Consider the following 12,030-nt stretch of genomic DNA (forward strand, 5'->3'; position numbering starts at 1 on the left):
TCACCGCAGGAAGATGTCGACGTTGGACCACCAAACATTGTCTTCGAATTATCTTCCTTTTCGGAGAAAAAATTTCGACAACACTTTCCGAAGCTGAAAAAGGTAGTAAAAATCATTTTTATCGTACATTTCAAGAAGTCCTAGTGGCACGACAGAAAAAATAATACCTATGTGAACAGAAGAAGAACACGGAAGGTATGCGCAATAATTTCTCACTAATACTATGCAATTAAAGCAAACAATGTTGATTGCTCATCAATATTGGACTGTAAAATAACGATTCGAACGATTGAAATCTGCACTAAATTGTCAGCGTGGGTCAAAACTTGGAAGGGTCCATATTTGGAATGGCCGATATACGATACGACCTCCTCACTTTGTTAAATCGAGGTTGCCTACCAGGAAGGCTAGAGGCAGCCCCCTGCCACTCCGTGTTTCAGAAAACGAGTCTATCTTGTCACACTCGGCAGAGAGCGCTAGTAGTACAGTTGCGCGATTACCTTGACGCTCTTGACGAGAGCACTACATTACAGTCATTACATCTTCGAATACATGTACAGAATGGCAGTGTTTTTGAAAAATTGCTTCGAGTTTTTTAATAAAGAAATAAAAATTTTTGTGTCGCCGTCTCCGATATAGTTCGCGTATTTCACGTTGTATAACTCTTCCGATCTCTCGAATCCGAAATTCCGAACTTGCCCGCTTTCTTATTAAGGTAATTGAGCTTAGCTCTTAAATCGCTGATATCATCTTGAAGATCAACGATATCATACTCTGGTGGTATTATCTCGTTTGGATTTTGTAGCACCGGATTTTCCGGTTGCCCGTGCCATATTGTTCCAGGTATTGGGTTGTTCTGGTAGAACGCCCTACGTTGCTATATGGGCGTTTCTTCACGTGCAAGTGCTTCTACGGTATTCCGTAGATTAGACAAAATCACTTGTTCACTTTGTGGCACGAATTGGCCATCGTGATAATTGTCACGTGCTAGTTTTGGCACATACGTTGAGTCGTAAACGCTAACTTTTCCGATCGCATTAACGATCGTACTTATCTGATCTGGTAAAACTACAACAGCTTTAGCAGCTTGAAGCCACTCTTCGTTAAAAGTGTTGTGTTTGTAATCGTCTTCGTTATTTTGGATAGACGAGATGCCGCGCTGTACAAATTGAACCTTGGCTTCTAAAACAGCCAGTGATACACGGTACAACTGATATATTGATCCCCTGATGGGGATGTTGTTAAATTCGAAAAGGCACGAGAATATATGTAAAGTGCCCATTCCTATAGCTCGAGTAGTCGTCTACCACGATGCCGTCTACCTCCATTTTTCCAGCACTTCCGGCATGATTTGCTTCACATTGATCTTCATGCTCTAGATACCACTCTTTATATTCAATCGTATCCTCTTGGCCTTTTCAATTTGAGCAGCCTTGACATATACTGCATTTGACGACAACTTCCAAAATTTTGTTACTGTATTTCCCTATCAACGAGGCTATACCGAGAAGCGATGAAAATCCACGTTTCGCCCACGATCCATCACCAGACACAGAAAGTTCATCCGCGGGATGCCCTGCTTCTACATTCAATTCGACTTCTTCTTTCAATGCTTTTTTGAAAACGATTTTCGTGACGGCTGCAGCTGCAATTTTTATGTTGTCCACGATGCTGTAATATGACTATTACAAATTCCTTGTCCAATATCCATGAGACCGCAGAAATTTTTCATGCCTTCAAATCCTACTCCAAGCATTCTCAGGGCGAGAACAAGTCGACGGTTGATTTCAAACGCCTTATCGATTAACGGCGAAGACAAAATAAAAGTTTCTTTACACCCGCACTTCACAGAGAGTTTGAATCCTAAACCACGTTGTCCGTTTTTGTTAAAAGTCACTGCACCGTTACAATCTTTACACTTTAACAACTGTTGCAACGTTAAAAATATCACGCTGAATTCGATGATGCAATAATTGTCTTTTATAGATGGCGAAATGTACTGATCAAACGTGATAATGATTTTTTCTGCTTTCTCACTCGTACACATCTTGAGAAATTTAAGTGAAATACCAGCAAATGTCAGCGGAATGTCTTTCATTAAGGGCTTACATACAGTTATAAGGCTTTAAAAAGACGGATTTTCAAGAATTTTTTTCGCGCAGACTATTCAATTTATTAATTTGAAAATTGGTGTACATATTATAATAACCTTATAATATATTAACATATTTTTTATTTGTAAAAATAATCATCGCGAATGTTGCTATCACCGATCTCCTAGAGCTCCGAAAAAAAAACCAATTTTGCGGTGATCACGATATCTCTGGACCGGATTATCTGAAATGAAAAAACCAAATAAATTTTGTTAATATAATACATTATCTAGTATTTAATCGAAGGAATTAGCGAAAAAATAATTTTTCACAAAATGGCGACTTCTCAAAATAAAAGACTCGATTTTGAACGAAAATTTAAGCCTTAAACTGTTTATAAAATGGAAAATATTTATCGGAGAAAAAAAATCTTCGATTAATTACTAAAAAATCTAGTTAAAAAGGTTGTGTTAAAATTTGAGACTGATCGGTTCAGCCGTTTTCGAGAAATCTTGATCACCGATTTTGAAAACATAGTTTTGAGAAAAACGCGTTTAAAGTTTCAAAAGCGTTTTACATGTGGTAAATTTTGTCTTTTTTCAACTTACATGGAGTCATCTATTCCAGGGCCATATAATAATCCGTTCGCATCGTTGGAAGCTTCTAATAATTCGATTTGATGCTGTCTGCGTGCCATTCTTCCCTCTCTGGTGCTCTCGTGTGATCTCAGGTCGGAGATCTTGATGCGCTGCGCATCTTCTTTATCTGTATATGAATGCGCATTGGACCCAAGTGAGACGCCCATTGCATTCATATAATATAAAAGGGCAGCTGTCCCTTCATTGAAGATGCCAGCAGCTATATATGCAGCCATTTCCACCGTTTTTGATCCGGCTGGAAGTACTTTTGGAGAGATCTTCCACACCAGTTGGTTATAGCTTTCATTATTGTTTTGGGTGAAACCACCCACACATCTTTCCAATAATTTTTCATTGCTGAGATCTTCATAAATGGGCCTCAGGGCCTCAGCAACTTCTTGTGGAAATGGCTGATAATCATGCTTATAAACTGATAAGTTATCAGCAGCTGCTGCCCGCTGCCAAGAGCACCATGAGTCCAATCCGATCGGACACTTTGCGTGTTGTTGATTTTCGTCTGTCGAGCAGTAATGATAAAATGTGGCCCAGATTGCATTACTCATATTCTCAACCGAATCACAATTTCTCCTAATTGCTAAGCCATAATAAACTGTCAACTTGTCGATCATTTTTGCTGTCAGCTTGCCTTTTCCACCGAGAGTTTTTTTTTGTATTTTTTTTCCATCCTCTTTTTCCACCGTTTCCACTTTCTTTTTCACACAATTTCGGAGTCGCGTTCCCATTCTCTTCTGTACGTGTCCAATACATTCCTTCTTCACGACTTCTTGATCACCGTATGGGGCAGTTTTCAAAATCCCGGAGTACGTTTTAGAATCACCGTCTCCAATGTAATTTCTGTACTGCACTCCGAATTTTTCCACTGAACGCTTGAATAGGTCGATCACTGCATCAACTTCCATTTTTCCAGAAGAACCTGAATGATTACAACTGCAATCATCTTGATGGTTTTCATACCATTGTTGATATTCTTCACTATCAAGTTTGCTTTTCCAAGTTTCGCATTGTTTGCAATAGGCACTTTTCACGAGGATATCAATTACTTTCCCAGAATAATATCCGATCAATGATGTCACTCCATACAAGGAAGTATATCCTCGCTTTTTCCAAGTTCCATCGCCGGACACGGTAAGCTTTGCAGATTTTTCGTCACCTTGGTGTTCAGCAGTCAAGTCTTTTTCTTCATGGCAAGCATGCTGAAAAAGTTTGTCGGTTGCTGTTTTCACACAGGAATGTATATTCTTTATAATTAAATCGTAGGTGGGCTGTGTTAGGAAAGCGGGCATGTCCATTAAATGCAGTAGAAAAAAACCATCGTGAACTATAATGTTAGTATGTCGTGGTTGATCTTTATCTGCATATTTTTCCAATAATTTAAATAAAGCTGATTTATCAGCTTTACAGATGGAACCATCAACGTGGCATTTGGGCGTGGTTGTGAGAGGTCCAAGCTTTGTACCACCCTTGCCATCAAAGAATGAAATTTTTTACGGCGAACAGGTCTGAGCCTGTACACCCTAACCCTAATCAGCGTGAATAGCGGCTTGAAACTTCTCCCGCTAATTTCATGCGCATGAAAGTTTACGGATCATCATTTTGAAGCACTTTCTTCGAATGGACAATAAGCCTGGAGGTAAACTATTAGCGTGAAAGTTTACGGATCATCATCAACATTCCCAGCCTATCTAATTGCGGTGTCGCCATCCGGTCAATTAGCACATAAGAATGTATTCGAAGTATGTCGAACATATTATTTTCGCCCTGGGGGTAAACCATTAGCGTGAAAGTTTTTTTGTCACTGTGTTTAGTTCTGACTTCTGATTCACAATGGTTTTCAAGTCGTGAATATTTTTTAAGAACAGATCGATTCCCTGTTTTAATTCTGCTTTATTTGAAGTTCTCCTCATGAGAGCTGAAGATGCAAGACTATCTTTCTGACCTGAAATTCAGACTTTTACAGCCGTATTCCTCCCACACAAAATCCTTGAAAAACTTCTAGAAGCTACCGAAATGATGTGTCTTCGATTGTGTGGGTAACATCAGATGTGTACGGTTCGGTTTCTTTCTTACTCCTCGTTAATCTGACGACACTCGATAAAATCGGCTTTGCGTTCATCGTCATGTGGTTCGAGGTCCGATAATATTGCAATCACTTCGTTTTGCCATTTTTGAAAAGTCAGGATTACCGTTTTGTCCTGAAAATATATCCTGTGTAGTCTGTGCGGTTGCACACGAGCTCTCCGGACACGCTCAACGAGCCACCGAAGATCTTGTAGCGAAAACTCTGACGTCGCGTTGCAAAGGGGGGGCTAAGGTTAATTCGGTGAAAAAAAAGCATGTTTTTAAGATTTTTTTTTGGCAATACAGATGGTGTTAGTTTATTCAGGCAATCCATACATGATAATGTAACATTTGAACAATATTTCCCTAAATTTTCATTGCAAAATATCAAAAATTGAGCGACTGACTGTGAATCTCCGGAGGCGCCTCGTGAAAAAGTTGTTTTGCGGTGCCCATCATAACTCGCAACCAAATCATCTGAAACGAAAAAATCAAAATGCATTTGTTAAAGGAGATGTTTGTCGAGGTATTCACGAGAGGATTTTTTTTTTCGATTTTTCGATTTTTCGTAGCACTTGGAAGTCAAAAACCAGATTTTCGCTAAAAAAAAACGTCTAATTTGTTGTTGTAAAATTGATAATTATTGAAAAAAAAGCTCTCGACAATACCTGGTGAATAATGTGAAAAAACACTGTGCAAAATTTCAAAACGATTGGTCCAGTAGATTTTTAGTTATGGTGGGCACGGACTCCAAAAATGACAAGTCTCAGAAAAACGCTTCAAAGTTTTGCGTACTGAAAAATTCAACATAAAATTCGATAATTTTTTTATACTCACACAGAGTCGTCGATGCCAGGTCCGTAGAGCAAAAGGCTTCCATCAAGATGGTCTAGAGCATCTTTTTGCATTTGTCTGCGCAAAACTCTTTCTTCTTTACTGTCACGCGCTGCTTGCTCCTCTGCTCTACTAATTCGCAACTCGTCAGCTTGTCGTGCCCATTCGTGAGAACTTGGCCCTGTCGGGATGTGCATCTCTTGCATAAAGGCCAGCAAGGCAAAAGAACCTTCATTGAAAGTACATGCAGCTACATGAGCTGCAATTTCAACGATTGTAGCGGTGCCACTGACAGACTTTGGAGAGATTTTCCAAATGAGCTGATTGAGACTCTCATTATTATTTTGCGTAAAACCTCCAAGACATCGCTGCAACAGTTCGTCCTTGCTCAAGTCGTGATAAATGGGCCTGTTGGCTTCCAGAACTTCAGTAGGAAGAGCTGTGTAGCTGTGTTTGAATGATCCTAGAGCATCTGCAGCTGCAGCTCTCTGCCATTCGCACCAGGAGTCTTCGCCGCTCGGGCATTTCTCGTGCTGAGGGTTCTCGTCGGTTGAACTGTAGTGATGATAAGTTGCCCAGATAGCGTTCTTCATATTTTTTACGGAATCAGAGTGACGTCTGATAGCCAACCCGTATAATTTTGGCCGTAAGCTTCCCTTTGCCAGACAGACTCTTTCTTTTGATTTTCTTTCCGCCCTGAGTTTCGGTATCTACAACGGTCTTTTTGACTATTTCACGTAGACGAGTGCCCATTCTTTTTTGAACATGTCCTACACATTCTTTTTTTGCTATTGAAAAATCATCACCATAAGGTTTAGAATTCACTAACCCGGAGTAAGCTTTGGAGTCACCGTCGCCGATATAGTTGCGATATCGTACACCATTGTTTACCGAGCGTTGAAACGTTGTTTTTATCGCTTCGACCTCCATATTTCCAGCTGCACCAGTATGATTTGCCCGACAGTTTCCAGTATCTACATGAGCTTCATGCCACTCTTCGTATTCGGCAGAGTTTAATTTGTGTTCCCAAGTTTTACATTCGTGGCAGTATGAACTTTTGACGTGAATGTCAAGAACTTTACCTGTAAAGTGACCGATTAGCGAGGTGACGCCGAATAAAGATGAGTAGCTTCTTTTTTTCCATGTTCCGTCGCCTGATACACTGAGTTCGTCGGCATCTTAAGTTTTTTTTTTCTTCGGCTGTTGCTGCTCTTTCTTCTTTTGTAGCAGATGAAAAAAATCGATTCGCTGATCGTAAGTATTCGTCAACCGGTGTTGGGACTGGGTGACGAGCTCCTTTTACATAGGTTAGTAACCTTTCTTCATTGAAGGTAGCTTCGCCACGGTGCACTTTTATCGCGATTTTCCGCGAATATAGGTGTTGAGTGCAGTACCAAACGAACATCGATTTGGACACAAACTTAGCGAAGTTCTTATCTACAGTGTGAATTACATCATACTGTCTCTCCACTAATGGGATAAATCCCTCGAATGTATCGGCAAACTCGTTCCGTGCTGCATACGGTGTTAATCCCTCTAAACCTTCCGCGTCGAAGTCCAACCACATTGGGTCGTTCTTTGGAATGGTTTCTACGGTTGAGAGTTTCTTAGGCTGAGGTCTTGCACTGGTGTCTGGCTTAGGTGCCGTGACAATTGGACCAGGTGCTGGCTTCGGTTTATAACCTCCACCGCGTCCTTTCCCATTCCGGGAAGGGCCGCCTCTTCCTCTGCCTCTTGCTCCTCCTCTGTTTGAGGAAGATGTATCTTCTGTGGCTGATGGTAAATTATCAGTTGTTTGTTGCTGTTGCTGTTGACTCATATTGAACATATGATGTACAACTTTTGTTAGCCGAGCTCCGCTCTATACCTCAAAGAATCAAATTGAAAATTTGAATAATTTTTGTACGTCGGTCTTGATAAAAATGAACTGGACAAATCCATGAAGCCGCAGAACTTTTCACAGCCAACTAATCCAAGGCTTAATATCCTCATCACGAAGGCAAACCGATAATTCACTTCGTAAATACCAGAGTTTATTCGTGCACTAGACGGAGCGTTTGTAATTTGTTTACAACTTTCGCACGACACTTTGATGTGAAATCCAAGACCTTCTTTCTTAGTGGAATGAAAATTTATTTTTCCATCACACTTCACACACTTCACTAGCGTAGCAATTGTTTCAAAGACCAATAAAAAATCAATTACCCTATAATGTTTTTCAAGATCCTCCGTAATTTGATCTTCAACGGTCATTTTTATTTTTTTAGCTGACGCGCTTCTTGTCGTAATGTCTTCGCTTTTCCGTTTGTGGGGAGGTAAAATTTTTTTGGGTCGATGTAATCTCGAACTAGCTGATTGTCTATCAGATCTTCGAATTTTTTTTGGCATTTTTGTAATAATTTAACAACAAAAATTAATGAAAACGGAGCTGAAATTATGCGAAAATAAGAACGCGTGGATACGTCTGCTCGATAGGATATTTGCTGCTGACTGAATTTTGTACGCCACACTGACAAAGTATACAGACCAGGTATAAACACGTTTGTCCTTGCCTTGAAATTTCGATAGATGGAACTGGGAGGTAAGGTACTACATAGAGAGCGAAACATCCGCCGGGTAACAATAGCGCGCTCGGGTCGGGGCGCTCGGGTCGGTTCGGGTATAGGTACAAAAATCCGGCAGGTATAAAAATACTCATAACTTCGTAAATTTTGCTCCAATTGACTTGAAATTTTGACTGAATATTCTTCAGATATTACGGATTCAATTTCAAAAATAAAAAAAAAAATGCAGGAAAAAAAATTAAATACCTTACCCCCCCCCTTATCGAAGGATTGAAAAAAATATTCATTTTTCACAAAATGGCGGACAGTCAAAGTTAATGGTTCGATTTTAACGAAAAAAATCGAACGATTAATTTATTTTACTGAAAAGCTCATACACCTGCTGTGTTGTAATTGACGACTTCGTGACAGCCTAACTTATACTATAATAGGAAACATATTGGTTCAGAATTGCTTTATTGCGCAAAGTGAATGAAGTGAAAATATTAATGTATCCATTTATTCGAATTAATTTGCCATTTGTTCAGCTTGCGAGGCCAGGTGTAACAATATATAATTATATAAATTGCTTTAACACTAAACTTGAAGATATTTCTACTGTGAACAATGTCATGACGACCACTGGCATAAACATATTCACCATCAGTGCTGTAAATCACTGTGACATTTCTCGGAGGCGTGGGTGTGAGCGGCTCGCCCGGAACATCTGTTCCCCATCTCGGAAGTAAATTGCAACTCCCAAAATAAAATTCAAGCTCGAGATGCGATTTTCAATGTGTGACCCGCCTTTACCCAAAAGCTTGATCGAAGGCTCCAAGACGTCCGACAACCAGTAATTCACATGCTGGAAGCAGAAGTGATGGAAGTGGCCGGCTGCACATGCGTTGTCTGGAGACGGTTCAAGCTTTGCAGCGATCTCAGGGTCGACATCCAAATGGCAGGGACAGGAGGCGTATCGTTGGTCGTTACACTTGTTCAAATGAACGTACGTCTCCACGAAAGTGACGAGCTTCTCCACGTTCACGAAGGTTTCCGTGCCTGGAGGTAACAATCTACCAAACACCGGCAACAAAGTGTTTACGTTGATGCGAATCCGCTCTTCATCTATCCCGGTGCGTTCGAAATTGTACTCTACTTCCAGATGCTTGCCATTTATAAATTCAATGCGCAACCGGTGGGTAGAATTCTTCCGCAATTTATGCGGAGTCGATGCGTCTTCGTCATAGTTAGGCAATCTAGCAAGCAAATTTTACCGTCAAACTTTTGATGGATGTTCATTTTTCATAATTTTCATAATTCATATTATCATGATAATCTCCAGACTTCGTGCCGGCTTTAAATAAAAGCAGTGCATTAGGCACGAAGCCGTTCTCGGATCCTGCGTGGACAATAACAAGGCGCTGCCCTTTTGATATTGGTTTTTTCAAACCTTGGGTTGATCCATCTGTCCAAGCCTTGGTGCTAGCATGAGATGAGTCCACATAAGACTCATCGGTGTATATGATGGGCCTACCTTCTTCCCTAAACTTTTTAATTTTTTGTAGGAATTCAATCCTAAGGAACCGAATATTAGTTTTTTCAATTAGCAGCTTTCGATTATTTTCTGTTTTCTTCCATCGAAAGCCCAACTGTTTTAAAACTCGTCGTAAGCTGCTTTCAGATCCGGTAAAATGAATGTCTTGTTTTAATTTTTTTCGTAGCTTTTCCACGGTCGGAAGCTCCTTATTTGTAAGATGGTAATTGTGGACGCATCTCCTTATTACCGTTTGGTCAAAACTGTCAATGTCAGTCACCTTTTTTTTCCCCGATCTTTTTTTACCGGGAGTCCGGAATACGGCTAGCAAGCCAGACTTCTTTACTTCGTCCACAACTCGTGGACAATGTCACGGTTTAACATGGCGTGTAGTTTTAGTACTTCTGTAATCCTAGCCCTAAAATTTGGACTTAGATACACCATGGTCTTTGCTCGAATATATTGATCCACTGGATCATACTCATATCGAGCTGAGTCTACAATCCATTTGATGACTGGGCATCTTGTATGATAGACTACTTGATCGATGTTGACTGGTGTCTCGCAATGTAAACAAATACGATCATCAGTGCGATCTTGCTTAGGAAAGATCAGGTACAATATCTCTTCCTGATTTAGCATGGCTTCAGCACACACTATTTCTAATACTTTAGAAGGATTTGAGACAATGTCCTTAACGATTGAATTATCTAACCTTGACATAAGGTTCTGTGCGAACAGAAGTTTTCGTGGCTTCTGAAGTCCGCTCCAACGCTTCTTTATCACTCTTTGCATCTTTTTTAAGGGGGGGGGGGGGGTAAGGTTAATTCGGTCAAAATAAGACGTATTTTTGTGAATTTTTCCTGGCTATACAAATATCGTTGGTACATTTAATGTTGTTGTATGTTGTTGTACATCATCTCAAGAACCTTCTGGTAAATTTTTGTTGAAAAATATTAATAAATAAATAATTCCCAGCAGATCTCCCGCGGTGCCTCGGAAAAAAGTTGTTTTGCGGTGAACACGATAAGTGATCGCAGGATCATCTGAAACCAAAAATTCAAAAAGAATTCGTTAGAGGAGATGTTTTTACAGGTATTGATGTGGGGGTTTTTCGATTTTTCGATTTCTAAATTTTTGGGAGCACTTTGAAGTCAAAAATGCGATTTTCGTAAAAAAAATCGATCTATTTGTTATTGTCAAATTAACAATAATCAAAATATCGACAAAAGCTCCCATTGTTACCTGGAGAATCATATAAAGTAGTACTGTGCAAATTTTCGTAAGGATCGGTCCAGAACTTTTTGAGTTATCGTGTTCACGGACTTGAAAAATGGTAGGTTTTCAGGAGAGCGGTTCAAAGTTTTGCAACTGGAAAATTTGGAGTAACGGTTGATTATCACTCTATACTTACACAGAATCGTCTATGCCGGGTCCATACAGTAAGACGCTTTCATCCAGGATATCTAGAGCACCTTGTTGGGCTTGCCTACGTAAAATACGTCCCTCTTTACTGTCGAGAGCTACCTGCTCCTCTGCTCTCGATATCCTCAAATCGTCAACTTGACGCGCCCATTCGTGAGAGCTCGGCCCCATGCTTATGCCCATCTCTTGCATGAATAATAATAGGGCAAAACTTCCTTCATTAAATATACATGCAGCCACATTTGCCGCAATTTCTACAATTGTTGATGTGCCACTCACAGATTTTGAAGAAATTCTCCAGATCAATTGATTCAAGCTCTCATTGTTATTTTGTGTGAATCCACCGACGCATCGCTGTAAGAGAGCATCCTTGCTCAAATCCTCGTAGATAGGCTTCAAAGCTTCGAGAACATCTGTAGGAAGAGCTGAGTAGCTGTGCTTGAACTTCCGAAGGGCACCTGAAGGGGGGGGGGTAGGGTTTTGAAGGCAGAAAAAAACAGGTTTTTACAGATTTTTTTTTGGGCGTACGGTGAAAGTAAATTTATTTCTGATTATTGTACATTAAAGAGTAGTAATTGAACTATATTCTGTGAAATATTGGTTGAAAAATATTGAAAATTGACCGAATGGCAGCAATTCTTCGCAGGCGCCTCAGAAAAAATACATTTTGCGGTGCACGTCATACCTCAGCACTGGATCATCTGAAATGAAATAACCAAAGTTTTTCCTTTAATTTTTATGTCCCTCTAGGTATCTCTGTCGAGTTTTTCCATTTTCTTTAAATTTTTGAACTTTTTACAAGACTTGAAAGTGAAAATACCGATTTTTGGCCTAAATTCATGACTATTGTTGTTAATAATAAAAAAAATAAAATCAAAAACGAA

At 39.9% G+C, this 12,030-nt stretch overlaps 1 protein-coding gene across 1 annotated transcript; it reads right to left on the minus strand.

Moving 5' to 3' along the window:
- Positions 1 to 8,990: 8,990 nt before the first annotated feature.
- Positions 8,991 to 10,516, minus strand: LOC124292739. The gene is made up of 2 exons (XM_046730457.1): positions 10,451 to 10,516; positions 8,991 to 10,088 (listed from the first exon to the last, which is right to left on the minus strand). Exons 1-2 carry the CDS (start codon positions 10,514 to 10,516, stop codon positions 9,483 to 9,485), a joined length of 672 nt encoding a protein of 223 aa, XP_046586413.1. The 3' UTR covers positions 8,991 to 9,482.
- Between the last annotated feature and the right edge of the window lie 1,514 nt (positions 10,517 to 12,030).

This window comes from Neodiprion lecontei, chromosome 2, assembly GCF_021901455.1.
Source record: "Neodiprion lecontei isolate iyNeoLeco1 chromosome 2, iyNeoLeco1.1, whole genome shotgun sequence".
Classification (NCBI taxonomy): Eukaryota; Metazoa; Arthropoda; class Insecta; order Hymenoptera; family Diprionidae; genus Neodiprion; species Neodiprion lecontei.

Coding starts and splice junctions, on each gene's coding strand:
- LOC124292739 (XM_046730457.1), bottom strand. CDS start 10,516: ATGCAAAGAGTGATAAAGAAGCGTTGGAGCGGACTTCAGAAGCCACGA. Junction 10,089..10,450: donor GAAAACTTCTGTTCGCACAG/AACCTTATGTCA, acceptor AAACCGTGACAT/TGTCCACGAGTTGTGGACGA.